General features: G+C 34.8%; 1 protein-coding gene across 3 annotated transcripts in view; it reads right to left on the bottom strand.

The window, feature by feature from the left end:
* The window catches only part of LOC135104233 (teneurin-m-like), a 116,224-nt gene that overhangs the window by 27,403 nt on the left and 68,848 nt on the right, over positions 1 to 19,973 (bottom strand). For 2 of the 3 annotated variants that reach the window (XM_064011387.1, XM_064011389.1), the window contains exons 3-9: positions 17,824 to 18,116; positions 16,536 to 16,755; positions 11,705 to 11,899; positions 11,017 to 11,226; positions 9,703 to 9,811; positions 8,985 to 9,208; positions 7,125 to 7,332 (exon numbers count right to left, since the gene is read on the bottom strand). In XM_064011387.1, coding sequence (XP_063867457.1) covers positions 7,125 to 7,332; positions 8,985 to 9,208; positions 9,703 to 9,811; positions 11,017 to 11,226; positions 11,705 to 11,899; positions 16,536 to 16,755; positions 17,824 to 18,116 — 1,459 coding nt within the window. The remainder of the gene's footprint in view (positions 1 to 7,124; positions 7,333 to 8,984; positions 9,209 to 9,702; positions 9,812 to 11,016; positions 11,227 to 11,704; positions 11,900 to 16,535; positions 16,756 to 17,823; positions 18,117 to 19,973) is intronic. The other variant, XM_064011388.1, reaches the window with a different exon arrangement.

Here is a 19,973-nt window from a genome sequence, read left to right as displayed (position 1 = left end):
GCTTTTTCTAATATGTAATAAGTTACAAAAGTGTTTTTTCTAAATAGTAGTTATACATATATTTTGGTTTTTGAAAACTGAAAATACAATAAAAACTAACAAATTAACTTTATGTATTCCCATCATCCCTACATGGCTGTGGTGAATTTCTGATTTTTTGCTGCTTGCACATGTAGTCAAAATAACTGAGTGAGATATCATGAAGAATGTTTCAGCCTTATAATAAATCATAAAAAGTTTTTAAATGTTGTAGTTTCCTTGACTCTTACTGGTTTAAGGACAAATGTATGAAGTTAATAATGAATGGAAATTGAATACTGAGTCTAAGCTTCAGCTATCCTAGGTCACAATCTAACAGATATTTATGTTTAGACACCTTTAATTTACAGATAATTAATGATCTTTGTTAGTAAATATGATATTTAAAATTATTGTCTTAGAACACATGGTGCTTGTCAATGTTAAATATATCAATCTTAAATAACATTAAAAATAAATTCTTTAAGAAAATATCAATCTCAAAATTTCCTAATCAAGCATTCACAATTATTTTTTTTTGGTTTTCACCTGATAATCAAAGGAGAGTTTTCATTATGGATTAACCCTTCATGTGTGCACAGAAAACTTCATTTATTTATTTATTTATTTTTTCAAATAATCATATATTTAAATCATACCAAGACCTGACTACATTTATTGATATACCAAGTTGAGATGCCCCTTGACGGGAAGTAGTTCTGACAAGAACATAAGAATAAAAATAAAGGAGGATGTATCCATTAGCTTCATTTTGCTCTTTTGGTTTGATGATATGCAGGACAAAAAAGTGGTATAGTAGTTCTTCAGCCTATCTGTGATGTGCAACCAGGGTGTTCCTCTCAATTATTAGAGACTAACAATATATGTACTGATTATTCTTACTTTTATTTAGTACTGAATGACTTTACTTCCCATCTGTTACCATAATTTGCAAATTGCTAATTCAGAGTGATCTGCTCTGAGAAATGTCATATTTTAAAACAATAATTGCTTGAGGCAGAGCATCAGCTTTTCTCTCTTTTCCACTGCTTTACAGTTTTCCATTACCTTTATGTATGTATGTTATTCGTTTTCACTAATACTTTTCATTGTAATCATATTGCATTTAATTTGAAATCAAGTATCAAGTACATCAAAGGAAACTAAGAACCCTCTCTGCTAAAGATTGTATGAATGATGATACAACAGACTGCCAGTAAAATGAAAAATCCCACAAAGTAGCATGGAAATATTTACTGTTGACATAATAGTTTTAGACTGTCTTTATCTGACTTTATTTTCATAATAAATTTAATAAAAACAATGTAGTGTAAATATCTAATGAATATGTGACTTCATAATTTTACTGGCACAGATAATATAATCATATATATTTTATTCATTTATTCCTTATTTATCTATAATTAATTCTGGATGATGATTCTGCAGAGCATGACAATTGAAATTCCTCTCCAAATTTAAGATTGCATTTAAGATGGCATTATTACATGTTCCTCACACTAAAAGCTGCTCTCTAACCCAGTTCTTATTTAATTTCGTAAATTTATGTTTAGTTAAAAGAACTATAAAAATGTCAACTTATCAACCAACTACAAGTAATTATATCTTTAGAGGAGTGGTTTCATGGTTGTCCTTGGAACTGTAACATTTTCCATGTTTACTTTCCAAGGCTTGTACTAAGAAAAACTGCATGCACTGTTTTCTTAGTTATTTTTATCATGGTAAATACAACAATATTATGCAGCAGTGTGATGAGAAGCATGTAAATGATGAAATGCTGGTTACTAATCTATTTATCAAACCATCATCCGCATGGGGTTGAGGGGAAGTTAGTGGAGACAAGGTGGCCCACACATATACACATGAATTTTCCCTAAGATTAAATAAAAATCCATCTCAGCTCCCTATTCCCTAGGCAGACAGAATACTTATCCTTACTGACTACAACAGGAAAAAGCCATCCAGCACATCACACTGACAACTTCACTGAATTCCATTATAAATGTTAATTTCCAGAAATACATCTTTTGTCCTTTTCTATGTTTGGTAATAAAATTTGCTTTTAATAACATCAGTGTTTTTTATTGTGTGAGCATCTTCCTCATTTTGATGTCAAAAGTTGTCAATTTTTATCAATGTAAAATAAATAAATAAAAAAAATAAATAAATAAAAGTAAAATAAATAAAAGAAAATAAATCACTCTCCATTCTAACATAAATGCTACAGACTCATGTTGTTTGAAACTCCATCTGGTTATAGTCTGGTACTTAGTACATAAGGGTAGCAGAGTAGTTTTAGCTAAAAAGATTTGTTTATGTTTGAGAAATTACTACTTAGGAAATTTTGTAATGTGCAAAACCAGAAAATATTGACTTTTAATATAATAAAAGAACTAAGGAGAATGTCTCTCTTGTGCAAAATTGTGCATTTACTGAAAACTAAAGTAAAGAAAAAATAAAATCTTTCTGAAAGCACCAAATTTATTTTATAGTAAAAATTAAAATCAGTTTAGAGAAAACTGGGCTGCAAAGTTGGTTGTGGTGCTGCTTCCATCAATGGCCTCATGGAGACAACAGATATTCTGTAGGCACTTGTTCCCTAATTTCTTTGTTATGATTGTGTCCATCAGGCAGTCCTCTTTCTCTATCTCTATAGAGTTGGTATCAAAAAGATAACAAAAACACTATGTGATCACAGGGTCAGAGATTGTGATCTCATAATAAAAATCCTTACAGCCATCACAAAGAACACAGGGGTTCTTTTCCCTCAATTACTTTACTGTTAGGTGAAGATTACATTATATTTCTCTTTTCATAATGTGCCAAGGACAATTAACAACTTTTTTTTGCACTAGATCTCTCATCTATTATCTTGTCATAACTTCATCCATTATAATGCATTCGCAAACACTTCTTCCCTAGATCTGTGCAGTCCCTCCCTTTTTCAAATTTATATAGGCTATTCTTGGTGTTACAGTCCCTCACAGTAATGAACACAGTACTGTCACCATCATTCACAAAATGCATATGTGTCATGTCACTGAGTGTGTGTTGTTACATCTCTCAGGCAATGAGGGAAGGACCAAGGACATGAGTTGGGACAGAATACTGCTTGATAAATTTGTTAATTTTCCTTACATTTCTGTCCTTTTGCCTCTCTTGTTCTTGTAAGACTTAACTTTTGGTTTTGTCTATCTCTGGATGGTCTTGCTGTTATCAGCATTCAAAAATAGATATTGTTGGGAAAAACAAAGAAGGATACTGGCACTCTATAGAGCTGATGAGCACAATCCCTCTCTCTTTTAAAAAAACTGTCAACCACTGAGTGAGTAAGCAACCATGTTGATGCCTAAATGCTTACATGTCACTAATAAAAAATATTCCCTTCAAAATTATTATGTTTTGTTTTTGGGGTGCAAAAAAACTGATATTATGTTGTGATGGCCATTCAGTTAAATCACTATACAATATCTGGAAAAATTTAAAGGTGAATATATCAGAAGTACTCAAATTAGGAGTATGGCTCTGAAATTCCTCTAACTTACAGTCAAATCATTTAACTTTATTTTCCATGGGAAATTCAAAGTGCAGTATTTATTACAAAAGTACATGTGTTTGCCTTGAAAGGTTGCTTAAATCATGTATTAAGATTTATCACACTTCAATTATTCATAAGATCAAATTATTGCTCACTGCCTAACCTAAAAAGATAAAATGAAATACACACTTGAAGACATTACTTAGTTTTCTGTATAGTGAGATGAATCAATACATTTAACACACATACAGTAATTATATCCATGTATTTTTATCCTTGTATGTCACTGAGTGTTAGAGAATGTGTCACATCAACTGCACTCACAACATTACAACATCCAACAGACTATCCACAGCCATCTCACACAATAAATAAACAAGCTAAAATGATAAAGATGAGTTAACTCACTAAATGAATGACTGAATGATGGAAAAGTGGATGTGTGGTGAATATGAGTGACTTAGAAATGAATGATTAAATAATCAATAAATAAATAAAATAAACAAATTAATAGAAACTGATCAGGAAATATCAGCTCTTTATGCTCACTGTGCATAATAAGCAAATAATTAGAATCTGAACACTTTCTTGCAGAGGCAAAATTATAATACATAAAACATGCATTAAGTGATGTTATTTATTTATTTATTTTTTCCAGCTGTGCTCTGTGTACAAGCATAGGCTATAACACATAGTGTTTACCATATACACAATTACTGGCAATCACCATCATCACCATCATCTTTGATGCCTCACTCCTCTCTGCTAATCATGACAGAAACTGCATCTTGATAGGGTATCCTAACTGTATACAAATCTATCATTTGTACTATATTGTACATCTTCATCACTTCCATAGTACACTGTTCAGGTATGATATCTTTTCTCACACTAAAAGAAGTCTACCTATCACACTGAAATCCCTTCTTCACTCAGACATTTTCTACACAATTTAGTCTCTATCTGTCTGATGAAATTCTCACACTATCTTAAGGTATACACTGCATCTCCCTGTATGTATCTTATGTCACCAGACATATCAATTAAATGTTTCTTTCTTCCAGAATTACTAATTCCACAACAGTGTAAAGAATATCTTTACATACTCACAAGATCCTGAACAAATACTTTTCAGATTTCAGTCATAAAAAAATTATAAGAAAACAGTGCTCATATTCCCTTCTGTCATTCTCTACTTCAACAAAGTATGAAGTTTACCAAGTTTTCTTCTTTCATAAATTGATTTTTCCAGTACATTATTTTATTCTGTTTTACTATGGTTACATAACAGTGACTGTGAGTAATTAAGTTACCCATTTCTTGTTTTATCTACTCTTCCTAAAATGCACTGTATTGCATTTTACAAGGTTTTCCACATTTAACTGTTAATGGTTTTACAGAGTTAATACAACTTGAAGTTGATGGATGCAAATAAAAGTAGTGATGGTTTGAAAATAAATAACGAGAATGGGTTGATTTTGATTGACAATATATGTCTTAGGATTAGAGGTGTAAATCCCAAAGATTGTGAAATTTGCTTGAATGGAAGTACATGAATTCAAGTATCAGGGTTCAAGCCTGTGCAAAAGGGAGAGCTCACATTTTAAATATTTTTTGCAAATATAAATAATTATTATTTTTATAGCTATTTGGCACTACACTAGCACACTGGTATCTCTACACAGGGTGTATGTAACACAAGTTTTTTGCGGATATTTCTAGAGGTGAAAGTACAAGTTATGCTAAGTTAAAAATGTCCTGTGCACAAATGTATTTTGAGGCTTTGTTTAACTGTGGTATAAAATTCAAGTGTGGCTAGGGGACAGATGCAATGGCCAGACTGGACAGGTATCCATGGTAGAGAAACACTATCTCCACACACCCCACATTACTGGCATTGTCAGCGATTTTCTCTCTCAAAACTCAACATTAAAATTTAAACTTATTCACTGTCACTCTCTTGGTAGGAAACTACGTGTGACTGAATAGCAAGCTGCTGATTTGATGCTAGCCTCGCTTCTTCCCCCTTCCTGCTCTGGTAGGCATGGTGCCACATAGCCTATAATTTTATTTGTCAGTAAATACATACGTACTATCATTGTGTATGTTAATCAGTAAATCACCCGTCTGTTGTTACCACTCATCTCCTTATGGGATACTATAAAGCTCCAAAACTTGTGATCACAACTGAATAATCCTCAATTTCACCAACTGGCATCTAGGTCTGCATGTCCTAGTATGGTTACCTGCCTGGCCCAGCCACTGTATCTGTTTCCTAGCCACACTTGAATTTCACAGCACAGCTAAACAAAGAATCAAAATGCATATGTGCATATAACATTTTTTACTTAAATTAACCTGTACTTTCACCTCTAGCAATATCCACAGAAACTTGTGTTACACCATGTAAAGAAACTGATAAATGTTTAGTGATCTCATGTGGATCTTGAAAATATATAAATATTTTTTAAATTTAAACTTTCATCTTTACTGAATGAAAATAAATAATTGAGCAGTGGTGCTTTCGGAATCCTCAACATGAGCTCTTTGGTATACATGTAAATGTCATTCAACTAACATTTTTAAATGCTGTATCAGCATACAGGTTATATCAGTAAGGTAGTTTAGAATCAAATGATAAGAAACAAAAATAGTTATCTTTAATAATAATAATAATAATAATAATAATAATAATAATAATAATAATAATAATAACAATAATAACAATAATAGTAACAATAAATAATAATAAGCAAATCAGTTAGAAGAAGCATTAATTTAAATGGTCAAATCTGCATTGTATTGACCATTATCAAACATCACTAGCAGCAACTCTGTTCCTCTGAATTAGGTCATCATGGTTCATGCCAGATTTAATATTGCGTGCTTGGTGAGGATAATTCCTCTCCTCTATAGAGGCCAAGAGCCTAAAATTTAATATTAATGTGTTTTTAGAGAATGCTTATGAATATGATTAAGTGAATGAGTGTGTGGGTGCCTTGTTTCAGCTAGCCATTTTCATAAAGGAGATGGCAACCTGTTGTGATGAAGGTTAAGATTGTGCTGGTAGATATATGCTGTATAAAAATAGTATCCTTATGGTTTCACTAAGCAGAAATTGTAGTCAAATTTATGGTAACAGATAAATATCATCCTTGTACTGTTTGTGATATGGAAAAAAAATTAGGTAAGCATGTGTGGCACTCAATAAGGACTTCATAGTAGTTACACAATGACTGATAGTATTCAGCTAACATGTTCTTGAGACAGAAAATTGTAGAAACAACAAATAATATTTAGTAAATCATGCTTAATACACATTCTAGAATGAGTCAGCATGAATGATATAGCTGTAATAGTCTTATGTAGGCATATCTAATTCAAAACTTTTATGTACATAAAGTGTATTTTCACCTTCCTTGCTTCAGTCCATACCATAGCAAATACAGTCCAAAAATAATAATAATAATAATAATAACAATAATAATAATAATAATAATAATAATAATAATAATAATAATAATAATAATAATAAAAAAGAGCTTACCTGGTATTGAAGGCATTCATATCAGCATAGTTCTGGACTGAGCCTTCCTCAACAATGAAACGTGTTCGTTGGAAGAAGGAAGCAGTAACTGCTGGTGGTTGCTTTCTCAGCAAGATGTCAATTGGATCATGTGATGTAAGACATAGGGGTGACTGCTTACAATTTTCAAAGGAACAGCACTCAGCATCAGCACAATCAACCAAACCATCTGCAAGAATTGTTTAAGATAAAATTTCACTGAAATACTTCTATACAGTGGTACCTTGATTTATGAGTACACCAATTTATGAATTTTCCAAGTTACGAGCTGTTGCTCAGTTGATTTTTTGCTTTGCATTGTGAACCAAAATCCGTGTTACAAGACAACTTCACATATGTCACCACTCGTTGGCACAGTGAACGCCACAACATCCATCCAACATTCCTCATCTCACTCATGTGTGTGTGTGTGTGTGTGTGTGTGTGTGTGTGTGTGTGTGTGTGTGTGTGTGTGTGTGTGTGTGTGTATGTATATATATATATATATATATATATATATATATATATATATATATATATATATATATATATATATATATATATATATATATAAAGGAGAGAGAGAGAGAGAGAGAGAGAGAGAGAGAGAGAGAGAGAGAGAGAGAGAGAGAGAGAGAGAGAGAGAGAGAGAGAGAGAGAGAGAGAGAGAGAGAGAGAGAGAGCAAGCGGCAGCTAATCATGAGTTAGCTGTGCATGTTGTCACTGCAGAGAGTGTAGCTAGCCTCCGCAGGAGAAAAACCTTACCATCTTCCAAAAATATGAGATTGAGGCCTGAAATTCAGTAAACAGAGGTTTGTTATATCAAGGGTTTATTTGAAGGGTTTTATGTAACAAAAAAATTGGGGTGGTTGAAATACCATTAATCTGGGGCAGATTAATGGTATTTGAATTAATTTCAATGGGAAAAATTTATTTGATATACAGTACACCCTCAGTATATCAAACCTTGTTAAAGCAAATTTCACATTTATCAAACATAATATGGCCTACTGACCATCTATTTGATATACTGAACACAGGTCAGTAAATGAGGTGGAATGTTCAGTCAGTGGTGGCAGCGGCAGGGGAGTGAGTGAGGGTGGGAGGTGTAGGTGGTGGTGGTGAACACATATCACACCCACACTCCCTGCCTCAGTCTCACAGCGGCAGTTGAAATGAAAGGTTGCTGTGCTCGTATGTATGTATGTATGTATGTGTAGTATGTATGCAATTTTGTTGTTTGTTTGTTTGTAATGTATCCTTGTTTACTTGAGCATAGTAAAAAACATTTTTCCATAAGATTTGTTGTTTTATATATACCAAAATAAAGTATATGCTATAAAATTTACATCCAATGTATGAGTTGCCAAAATTTATGTTATATGAGGTTAATATTTGTATGCCAAACTTCACCCTCATATACCAAACGAAATTTGGTGTGGGAGGGGGGAATCTGATCTTTTTTTTTTTATCATAAGTGGTTTCCCCCAATTAGATAGAAATACTGAGGGTTTACTGAATGAGGAAATTGAGTTACGAGGTTGGTCCTGGAACAAATTAAACTCATGTCAAGGTACCACTGTATGTGCTGCATATATAGGTTGTTACTCAAAAGTACTACTGTTTGATGCCTTTCAAAGATGTCAGTGTCTTGTCAAAACTCTTCGTCATCATCGATGCCCTTGACATGTATATGAAGATCATATAAGGATCATGCAAGTTATATGAAAACTTACCCTGAGGTACAGAACTCATTTTGTGAACTACATGGTTTCATTGCCTAACTGCTTTTAACTCCAATGTACTGGTTGGGACTAATGGTGACAAAAGGAAATCACTAACCATTGTCATTATCCTTTCTATCATCACAGATGGTCTCCAGCTTGACCGAGCAGTCAAGACCTTCCCATGTGCTTTCACAGCGACACACCCACTCATCATTTTCCATGATACATGCCCCATTGTTTGAGCAGTCTGCAGGGCATCCTGCCAGTGTACAGTGACGACCATTCCATCCAGTCATACAGATGCAGGTGCCATTTTTACACTGACCATGTTCTTCACACCTATAAAAGTAAAATTTAATATCAAATGCAGTGCTTACTTCAGTTAACAACAACTTAATAATTATTGATAAGTATGGCAATGCTCAAATGTAATTACTGCTTAGAGTGGCACTTGTCTATCTATATGTATTCATACACATGCATATAGCTAAAAGTTTCAATAATAATGATAATATAAAACAATGAGAAAACCTGTCTATCTATATGTATCCATACACATGTATATAATAAAAATTTCAATGATAATAATATAAAATATTGAGGAAACAATAAAAGTAGTGCAAACAAAAGCAACTGAAAACAGTAAGATGCTGCAAAATATCTCTGTGTTAGGGTGCTGCTGATACCCAGTATTTCTTTTGAACCTGAATTTCTCTGCTTGGATATTTACTTTGACAAATTCCTTTGTTCTATTTTTCTTGGGTGCTACCCTGAACTTTTGCATACTATTACAAAAAGTTTGATGGATAAAAAAGAATACATTGTATACCTACCTTGGATCACAAGTCATGAGGCCACATCGTTCACCTGTCCAGCCAGTTGAGCAAAGACAGGAACCGCCCTCACATCTCCCATGTGGACCACAATCTAAGTCACATACTTCTGCAATGCCAACATATCAATTAATAGTGGAATGCTGCTAAAATAAATTAAATGCTATCTGAGGAGAAGCTATAGTAAACTGCTTAATTAGGACTTAATACAATATCATAAACTACAGTATGTCTGGATTTCCTGATAGCTTGTTCTAAGGGTGCTGAGTGAGATGGAATTCCAAGATTTGAAAATATACGAGTGCTGAACAAATGAAGGTGATGAAGAGGAAGCACCAAGAGGTGATACAGTACTTGCAAGGGTGATTGATGTTAGCAATGGCATACCAAGAGTGTGTTGACATTCATACTGGATGTTATAGAAGAAAGGGTAAGTTTTCATCACAATACTTAAAAATTTTCATAGTTGTGGGATTACGTGTGTATTGGGGATGCTGTTCTTCATCTTGACTAACACCCTTCTCATGGGGACAAGTTTTGTATACTGATAGATGGGTCAGAACGCAGATCAAATATAAGTTGGAAGGAAGAGAATGCTAATAGATTATTCATCTCAGATGTCAAGCATTCCAAGAACATCCCTGGACATAATACAGGTATAGCAGTGCAATGGTTAGTTTAATCTATGTACATATATGATTTTACATGGTGTGTAAAATGGAATTCAAGTAAGGAAAACAGTAAGTCTGTGTGTGATGTATATATAATTTAGATGATTGAGCAAAATTTGCTGTATAGTAAGAAAGTAAAAGAACTAATTTCCCATGAAAAAAAATAATAAATAAATAAATAAATAAAAAGGAAAGGGGGTATCTTCCTTGTAAATTAAAGGAAACCTTGTATGGCATGCATTATTAGTTTCAGATAATGAAACTCTAACAGTTAATGTTAACTAGGAACTAAACTTTATTAAGAGAGACATTATGAGAGAGATGTAGGGAATGCTCTAACAAGAGAGATAATAAATTGCAAAAGGAAAAAAGAACATAAAATGCTCAGTATTCTAGAATTTATTTTTGAAAAAGGATGAGAGTGATGATACTAGTTAATTAATGCACATATTTCTAAGGTAGTAAGAATAAAGGTAAGAATGACTGGAAACTTTTGTGATGTGGCTGAAAGAGGGAGGAGGCAAGAAAGCAAGCTAAGAATGTTCTAGATAATATTAAGAAAAAAATTGGCATGGGAAGCTTATATTGAGTAAAGAAATCATAGCAAGTGGTGAGTAAAGCTGACAGGACATATGGCACTCACTTGTAGTGCACTCAGCTCCTGTCCATTCAGGGTCACATACACACTGGTGGCTCTCTAAGTCAAATTGGCCATGGTTATTGCAATCTGGCAAGCATTGGAGGGCTGCATCATCCCTGCTGTTGCAATCCACACCACGCCAACCACGCTGACAAACACACATCCCTGACACGCACCACCCATGGCCAGAACACGTTGGGTGAGGACAGTCATCTGTTGCAAAAGTAAGCAATGCTCATTTATCCTCATAAAATATTTACAAAATAGTGAACACGCCAAAGGTTGAAATTTAATGGATGAGCATAAGAAGAAAAAGGAGCCTACTGAAATCTAGATTGGTCATTAGAAGGACCAACAAAATACTGTGCTTCAGTGTCCACCCATACATACCATCCATACAATGAGTAATTAATTGACATGGTAACAATGCATTAATTACTTTAATTATGTACTTCACTGACAGACAAAATCATACAAATAACAGCTGTATCACTGAAAAGAATAAAGATAAAATCATAAGTAGCAAAGAAAATATCAAACATGTAAATAATTAAAGATGCCATAATTAAAGTTGCCAAACTTCCCGTATTGATGAATTAAAAGATAAAAACAATAATATTTGTTGAGTCCCACATTATAGAGTAGTCTCTAAAAAGACAAGTATATAAATAAACAATACTGTCCCCCTTACCTTCTTCACAAAATTCACCCTTATAGCCCTTAGCACAACGGCAGTGACCATCAACACAGTGGCCATGGCTATTGCAGTCAGGAACTTCACATTCATCATGGCGGATACTGCACTCACGACCCTTCCAGCCAGGACGGCATACACACTCCCCATCACGGTATTCACCATGCCCTGAACACAATACTGGGCACATCACTGCAACAATGGAGCAAATTAAAAAAGAATGTTCCCTATTAAAAATAAATAAATAATAATAGTAAAAATAAAAAATTAATTAATTAATTAAAAAAACTTTATAAATACAATTATATGTGACCTGTAGCAACAACAGAAAGATAACTATTCAAGAACTACATATTTATAATACATTTCAAGTTGCATAGATCCCATTACACACACACACACAAACACACACACAAAGTAAGGAAATGGTGGCACAAAGATGCCAAGGAAGATCACTAAACAGATGGGTTAGTGTCGAGCTTGTTGGAACTTAGAGACTATCTAAAGAACAATAAACCAGACATGGTATGTTTAACAGAAACCAAACTAAAAGAAGAAATAAAGTTGAGGTTTGCAAAGGAAGGATAAAGCACATGGAGGATAGACAGAAAAGGAGAGGAAGGATGAGTGATGATATTGGTAAAAGAGGATATTGTTGTTGAGGAAGTGGAATATGGTGATGGACTGGCAGAAACTTTGTAATGGCATTAAGAGCAAAGGAAGTGAAAAAAAAAAAAAAAAAATTATTGTGATGTAGATACCACCAAAAACTAATGCATGGGAGACCAATAGATATAAAATTTTGCAGTTAGAAACAAGAAATAGCATAGAGGAAATGATAAGGAAAAGTAACAAAGTGCTCTTTAGTAGGTGACTTCATCACTAAAGAAATTAACTGGGAGGAGATGGAAGTGAAAGAGAATGTCAGGACATGGAGCAAAGAACTTATGTATCCCATGGTGATGAATACAATGAGACAGTGGGTGAGTGAATCTACAAGATGCAGAGAAGAAGAACCATCACAATTGGACTTAGTGTTTATGAAAACCCCAGAAAGTAAAACCAAGTATACAGTGTCCAAGTCCAATGGCAAAAAGTGATCATGTGACAATAGAAATAGTACTACAGGAGGAAACAGTGATGCACAGGTGTAAACAATTTAGAAATGGGAGACAGAACTATGCTAAGGCAAACTTTGCTGAGCTTCATAAATTTCATGGAAAAATTAACTGGAAAGAGCTATTTGAAGGTAAAGTAGTGCAAGAAAAAAATATGAGATATTTCTGAGCAAGTACAGAGAGGGTGTGCAACAGTTTGTGCCAAGTTATAAAGTTAAAAATTGGGAAGCATGATTGGTATAATGCCAGGTGTGTAGAAGCAAAAAAACAAAAAAGGACAGGGCATGGAGAAAAATTATGAGGAAACTGAACTGATATACTTGGAAAGAATATAGAAAGACAAGCAATGAGTATGCTATAATAATAAGAGTAAGGAAGAGACCAAACTCTTCTACAGATATGTAAATGGAAAAATGAAACACAGGGAAGAAATAAACAAGTTAAAAAGGGCAGGAAGAATTTATGAAACTACTGAGGAGATGAGTGAACTAATGAATGAAAGTTTTCAAACTGTTTACAAAGAAAACCACTTTTGTGGCACCAAATGTGGTATCACAGAATGAGGGAATACAAAAGATACAAGTGAAGAAACAAGAAATCAAGAAACTCGTGGAAGAGCTGAATGTTAGAAGAGCTATGGGGCCAGATTAAGTAAATGGATTGATATTAAAAGAATGCAGAGAACAAATGGAGGAGCCCATATTAGAAATAATCAACAGCTCATTGAAAGAAGGAAAAGTACCAAGGGAATGGAAAGGGGCTAACACAGTCCCAATATACAAAGAGGGAAATAAAATGGAACCATTTAATTGCATCCCTGTGTCACTAACAAATATTGTAAGCTAGTTTTGTGAAATAGTAATTAAAGATAGATGGGTGCAATATTTAGAAGATGAAAAAATAATTACAGAAAAGCAATTTGGATTCAGGAAAGGGAGATCCTGTGTTATAAATCTACTGAGCTTTCATATGATAGTAATAGACGGAGTGCAAGAGAGGGACGGATGGGTCAGTGTGGTATACCTGGATCTCAAAAAAAGCATTTGACAAAATTCCCCGCAAAAGTCTTATATGGAAGTTAGAGAATGAAGGAGGACTAAAGAGAGCAACATTGAGATGGATGGATAATTATTTATAAGGGAGGGAAATGAAAACAGTAATAAGAGAGACTAATTCAAGTTGGCATGAAGTGACAAGTGGGGTACTGCAAGGATCTGTATTGGTACCTGTTATGTTTCAAATATATGTAAATGATATGACAGAGTATCCAAATTGTTATACAAACCATTTTGCTGATGATGCAAAAATAATGAAAACAGTAAAGGATGAAAATGACTGCAAGGAGATACAAAAGGATATTGACAAGATACATGCATGGAGCCGAAGATGGAAACTAGAATTTAATGCCAGAAAATGTCATGTGTTTGAAATAGGAAAAAAGTAGAAAGAGACCTTCATAAAATTACAAAGTTGGAGGAGAAATAATAACAAAAAGTAATGAAGAAAAAGATTTGGAAGTAATGATCCAGGACACACTATCACCTGAAAGGCACATGAACAGAATATTGTTCTACATACAGCTTGTTAACAAATATTAGGGTTGTGTTTAACTCTCAAACTACCATCCTATTGCTTTAATTTCCTGCTTATCTAAAGTTTTTGAATCTGTCCTCAACAGGAAGATTCTTAAACATCTATCACTTCACAACCTTCTATCTGATCGCCAGTATGGGTTCCGTCAAGGCCGCTCTACTGGTGATCTTCTGGCTTTCCTTACTGAATCTTGGTCATCCTCTTTTAGAGACTTTGGTGAAACTTTTGCTGTTGCCTTGGACATATCAAAAGCCTTTGATAGAGTCTGGCACAAAGCTTTGATTTCCAAACTACCCTCCTACGGTTTCTATCCTTCTCTCTGTAACTTCATCTCAAGTTTCCTTTCTGACCGTTCTATTGCTGCTGTGGTAGACGGTCACTGTTCTTCTCCTAAATCTATTAACAGTGGTGTTCCTCAGGGTTCTGTCCTGTCACCCACTCTCTTCTTATTATTCATTAATGATCTTCTAAACCAAACTTCTTGTCCTATCCACTCCTATGCTGATGATACCACCCTGCACTTTTCCATGTCTTTTCATAGACGTCCAACCCTTCAGGAGGTAAACATATCACGCAGGGAAGCCACAGAATGCCTGACTTCTGATCTTTCTAAAATTTCTGATTGGGGCAGAGCAAACTTGGTATTGTTCAATGCCTCAAAAACTCAATTCCTCCATCTATCAACTCGACACAACCTTCCAGACAACTATCCCCTCTTCTTCAATGACACTCAACTGTCCCCCTCTTCTACACTGAACATCCTCGGTCTGTCCTTTACTTATAATCTGAACTGGAAACTTCACATCTCATCTCTAGCTAAAACAGCTTCTATGAAGTTAGGTGTTCTGAGACGTCTCCGCCAGTTTTTCTCACCGCCCCCCCAGCTGCTAACTCTGTACAAGGGCCTTATCCGTCCATGTATGGAGTATGCTTCACATGTCTGGGGGGGTTCCACTTATACTGCTCTTCTAGACAGGGTGGAATCAAAAGCTTTTCGTCTCATCAACTCCTCTCCTCTAACTGACTGTCTTCAGCCTCTCTCTCACCGCCGCAATGTTGCATATCTAGCTGTCTTCTACCGCTATTTTCATGCCAACTGCTCTTCTGATCTTGCTAACTGCATGCCTCTCCTCCTTCCGCGGCCTCGCTGCACAAGACTTTCTTCTTTCTCTCACCCCTATTCTGTCCACCTCTCTAACGCAAGAGTTAACCAGTATTCTCAATCATTCATCCCTTTCTCTGGTAAACTCTGGAACTCCCTGCCTGCTTCTGTATTTCCACCTTCCTATGACTTGAATTCCTTCAAGAGGGAGGTTTCAAGACACTTATCCACCAATTTTTGACCACTGCTTTGATCCTTTTATGGGACTGGCATTTCAGTGGGCATTTTTTTTATTAGATTTTTGTTGCCCTTGGCCAGTATCCTTCCTACATCAAAAAAAAAAAAAAAAAAAAAAAAAAACTATTTAGATAAAGAAATGATGAAGAAAATTATAACAAGCATGATATGACCTAAACTGGAATACACACCAGTAGTTTGAACTCCACACAGAAAAAAAATATACAGAAACTGGAAAGAATACAGAGGATAGTGACAAAGATGGTACCAGAATTGAAAGACAAGCTATGAAGAAACGCTTGAAGAGATGGGATTACCAACACTATGAGAGAAGAGAAAGAGAAGACCTGATAACAATGTACAAATTAGTAAACAATATAAAAAGAATAGACAGAAATGACTTAGTACCACAGATGGATGAGGGAGAGAGAGAGATGGACAAGGGAGCATGGGAAGAAAACAAAGAAGATTGGATGTTCAAGTGACATCAAGAAATGCACCTTCCCGTATAAAACTATTGAAATCTGGAATGATTTGAAGGGAGAGGTGATTGAGGCAAACAGTGTACACGTTTAAAGAGAAACTGGATAAATATGGTTATGGAGACAGAACAAAATGAATGTGGCTCATGCCCTGTACAATACAACTAGGTAAATAAACACACACACACACACACACACACACACACACACACACACACACACACACACACACACACACACACACACACACAGATGCACTTTATTAACACAAAGCCATTTCAACATTTAATACTCACTCTGGGTGCAGTCAGAACCAGTATAACCTGGGTGGCACTGGCATGACCCCAAGATACAGTCCCCATTGCCAGAACAGCCCCGGGGACAGCCCTCTGTGTACTCAGAGGACACAGCACCATTCAAGCTTACTTCTTGTGGATCCCCATCATCATTGTAAAGGCTTAAGAACCAATGACCTTGTTCAAGGTATTTGGTTACTGCCTGTGGCTGTAGTGGGGCCTGAGAAAGAGAAAGAAAGGCTGGTTTTTCAGATAATAATGACTAAGTTATAATGGAGGCAAATGCATAAGAAAAAATGTAGATGGGGTGAAGCTGAACAGACAAGAATAGACCAATATAAAAAATAAAATAAATAAATAAAATAAAATTTATAGGCAAGAAATGTGAGGAGTCTTTCCTGCATTGATCTGAATACTATAATATCAATTATTTATTATTAATGATGTCTCTGCTTTTGATGATACTGTTGAAAATGCAGGTTGTAATAATGACAATTATGTAAGAACATCTTGACATCATAGGCAAAGAGATACAAGTTTTGTATGTAACTTTTTTGTGTAAATGACTGGAACAAAGACAGAAACAAATGAATAACACTAACACTTAAAAAAGAAATCCACCAAGTTGATATATCAGAAAGGTGTAAGGAAAGTTATTTTAGTAAAAAAAAAAAAAAAAAAAAAAAAAAAAAAAAGTGATTTTTTTTCCCATGTATTAAATGTATTTGATAGTGGTACAGCTTTTATTATGATCATAACAGGGATTTTATGTCAAAATCTACTACCCATAAACCATATCAAGATGGATCTTCTAACAAAAATTTTAATTTTAGTTGACAAGGCTGCACAACCAATTGAAATACATGTAAAGTACAGATCTAATGTACTTTTATTTCAGACAAATACCAATCAACTTTGCATTTGAAGTCTTGTGTTGGAGCTAAACAATGCAGCATATAGGAGGGTCAATTAAGAATAACTTATAACAAACCTAAACAAGTGTACCTGAAGAGCAATAACTTTACTGCTTCATCATAAGACTGCAAATATTCAAAATGAGTGGAGTAGAGTGCAAAAAGCTTATGTTTTCCTTCATACACATTTTCACAAATATATATGATTTTTTTTTGGCAAAATAAATTTTCTTAATATGATACAATGATAATAATAAGTTATTTTTTTAAATGCATGTTTTCTGCCTAGTGATTTTATAGTTAAGCAAGTCAAATCCTGTTGCACTCTGATTTACTGAGAGACACATTTAAAACAAAATTGAGAGTTTCCTTACAATTACCTTGCTGGCCCTGGTAGAACGGCCTGATCCCATCTTGTAGCCTGACAGCACCTGCAGGAAGTCATAGGAAGTATGGGTGGGCAGAGCATTGCGGCGACCGTACACACCGATGGAGGAGCCCCGCGGGATGGATACCTCAAACTTGACATAGGCTGACTCTGACTGGTAAAACTGCATGTTCCAGTAGCCATAGGGTGGGATAACACCATTGAGCTGTTGTCCCAGCTCCATCATTTTGAATGTTGTGCCATCTGGGGGAATGGTTTTCGTTGGACGATTGTTGTGGTCTGAAAGATGATCCAATGCCAATTAAGACAATATTCTTAACTGATGACAAATATGCATAGTTAATAAGCTGTTAAAATTACACACACATATATATATATATATATATATATATATATATATATATATATATATATATATATATATATATATATATATATATATATATATATATATATATATATATATATATATATAAGAATTTAATAAACAAAAACAAATGCGAAAATATATATATAAAATACATAAATATAGATCCACATTTCCACCAACCTTACTGAAATGTTTCATGCTGAGCTTATTAATTTGCAATATACATGTGCCTTATACTATTATTAAAAAATATATATTTACTGTAACAATATTATTTTAAATGCATGATCTATAGTAAATTTGCTGACAATAACATGGTTATGCTTGCTTTGTTGATTTGTTTACCATGGAGTAACTGGTTGCTAATGCTTTAATAACCTAAATCTAATACGTAGGAAATGGTACCTATAGTTCTATTATAATTTCTATCAATGCACATATTACTTGTAATTTACCAGGGATGTTGTTACTGAAAAGATCAGAAAAGAACTCAAGAATGCCTGGGGATTATGAAAGTCATGTTTTGCTCTATTAGACAGATTATATCTGTTGTTTTGGTAGAAACTCCTTTCTGGGACAAAACATAGCCACATTTAGATATATACATAGTTATAGCTCTAGGTGATTGCTCTTAACTAAATGAGTTTCAAAACTAGGAATTCATTTCTACAAAATGAATGAAGCAAATCAGCTGAAATAATTTGAGTACTGCAAGTGGTGACTGTTTGCTGGGTTATGATCCTGGTACTATTTTTCTTTTCATAATTACCTTGTAAAAAAATTACTAGCAGTTCACTACCAATCAAATGCATTGTCTTAACATATAATCAATTGCAAGTTCCAAAGAAAATCTGTTATTTCTAGAAAGTAAACAATACACCCATTCTTACAGCAACAGCATCTGCAGTGTGACTCACAGAGTTATATCTGAGGTGGCTGTCATAATGCTACATTTTGTTTTAAAGTGTAATATCAAAGTATTACTGCATGACATTTCTTTATAAACACTGTAAGATTAAACAAATTAAATTGTTAGAAAAAATCTGTTTCATGGAACATTTTTTTATATAGAAGGGGCACCAGCAGAGAGAGAGAGAGAGAGAGAGAGAGAGAGAGAGAGAGAGAGAGAGAGAGAGAGAGAGAGAGAGAGAGAGAGAGAGAGAGAGAGAGAGAGAGAGAGAGAGAGAGAGAGAGAGAGAGAGAGAGAGAGAGAGAGAGAGAGAGAGAGAGAGAGAGAGAGAGAGAGAGAGAGAGAGAGAGAGAGAGAGAGAGAGAGAGAGAGAGAGAGAGAGAGAGAGAGAGAGAGAGAGAGAGAGAGAGAGAGAGAGAGAGAGAGAGAGAGAGAGAGAGAGAGAGAGAGAGAGAGAGAGAGAGAGAGAGAGAGAGAGAGAGAGAGAGAGAGAGAGAGAGAGAGAGAGAGAGAGAGAGAGAGAGAGAGAGAGAGAGAGAGAGAGAGAGAGAGAGAGAGAGAGAGAGAGAGAGAGAGAGAGAGAGAGAGAGAGAGAGAGAGAGAGAGAGAGAGAGAGAGAGAGAGAGAGAGAGAGAGAGAGAGAGAGAGAGAGAGAGAGAGAGAGAGAGAGAGAGAGAGAGAGAGAGAGAGAGAGAGAGAGAGAGAGAGAGAGAGAGAGAGAGAGAGAGAGAGAGAGAGAGAGAGAGAGAGAGAGAGAGAGAGAGAGAGAGAGAGAGAGAGAGAGAGAGAGAGAGAGAGAGAGAGAGAGAGAGAGAGAGAGAGAGAGAGAGAGAGAGAGAGAGAGAGAGAGAGAGAG

This window comes from Scylla paramamosain, chromosome 10, assembly GCF_035594125.1.
Source record: "Scylla paramamosain isolate STU-SP2022 chromosome 10, ASM3559412v1, whole genome shotgun sequence".
Lineage (NCBI taxonomy): Eukaryota > Metazoa > Arthropoda > Malacostraca > Decapoda > Portunidae > Scylla > Scylla paramamosain.
This window is presented reverse-complemented; position numbering and strand designations above follow the sequence as displayed.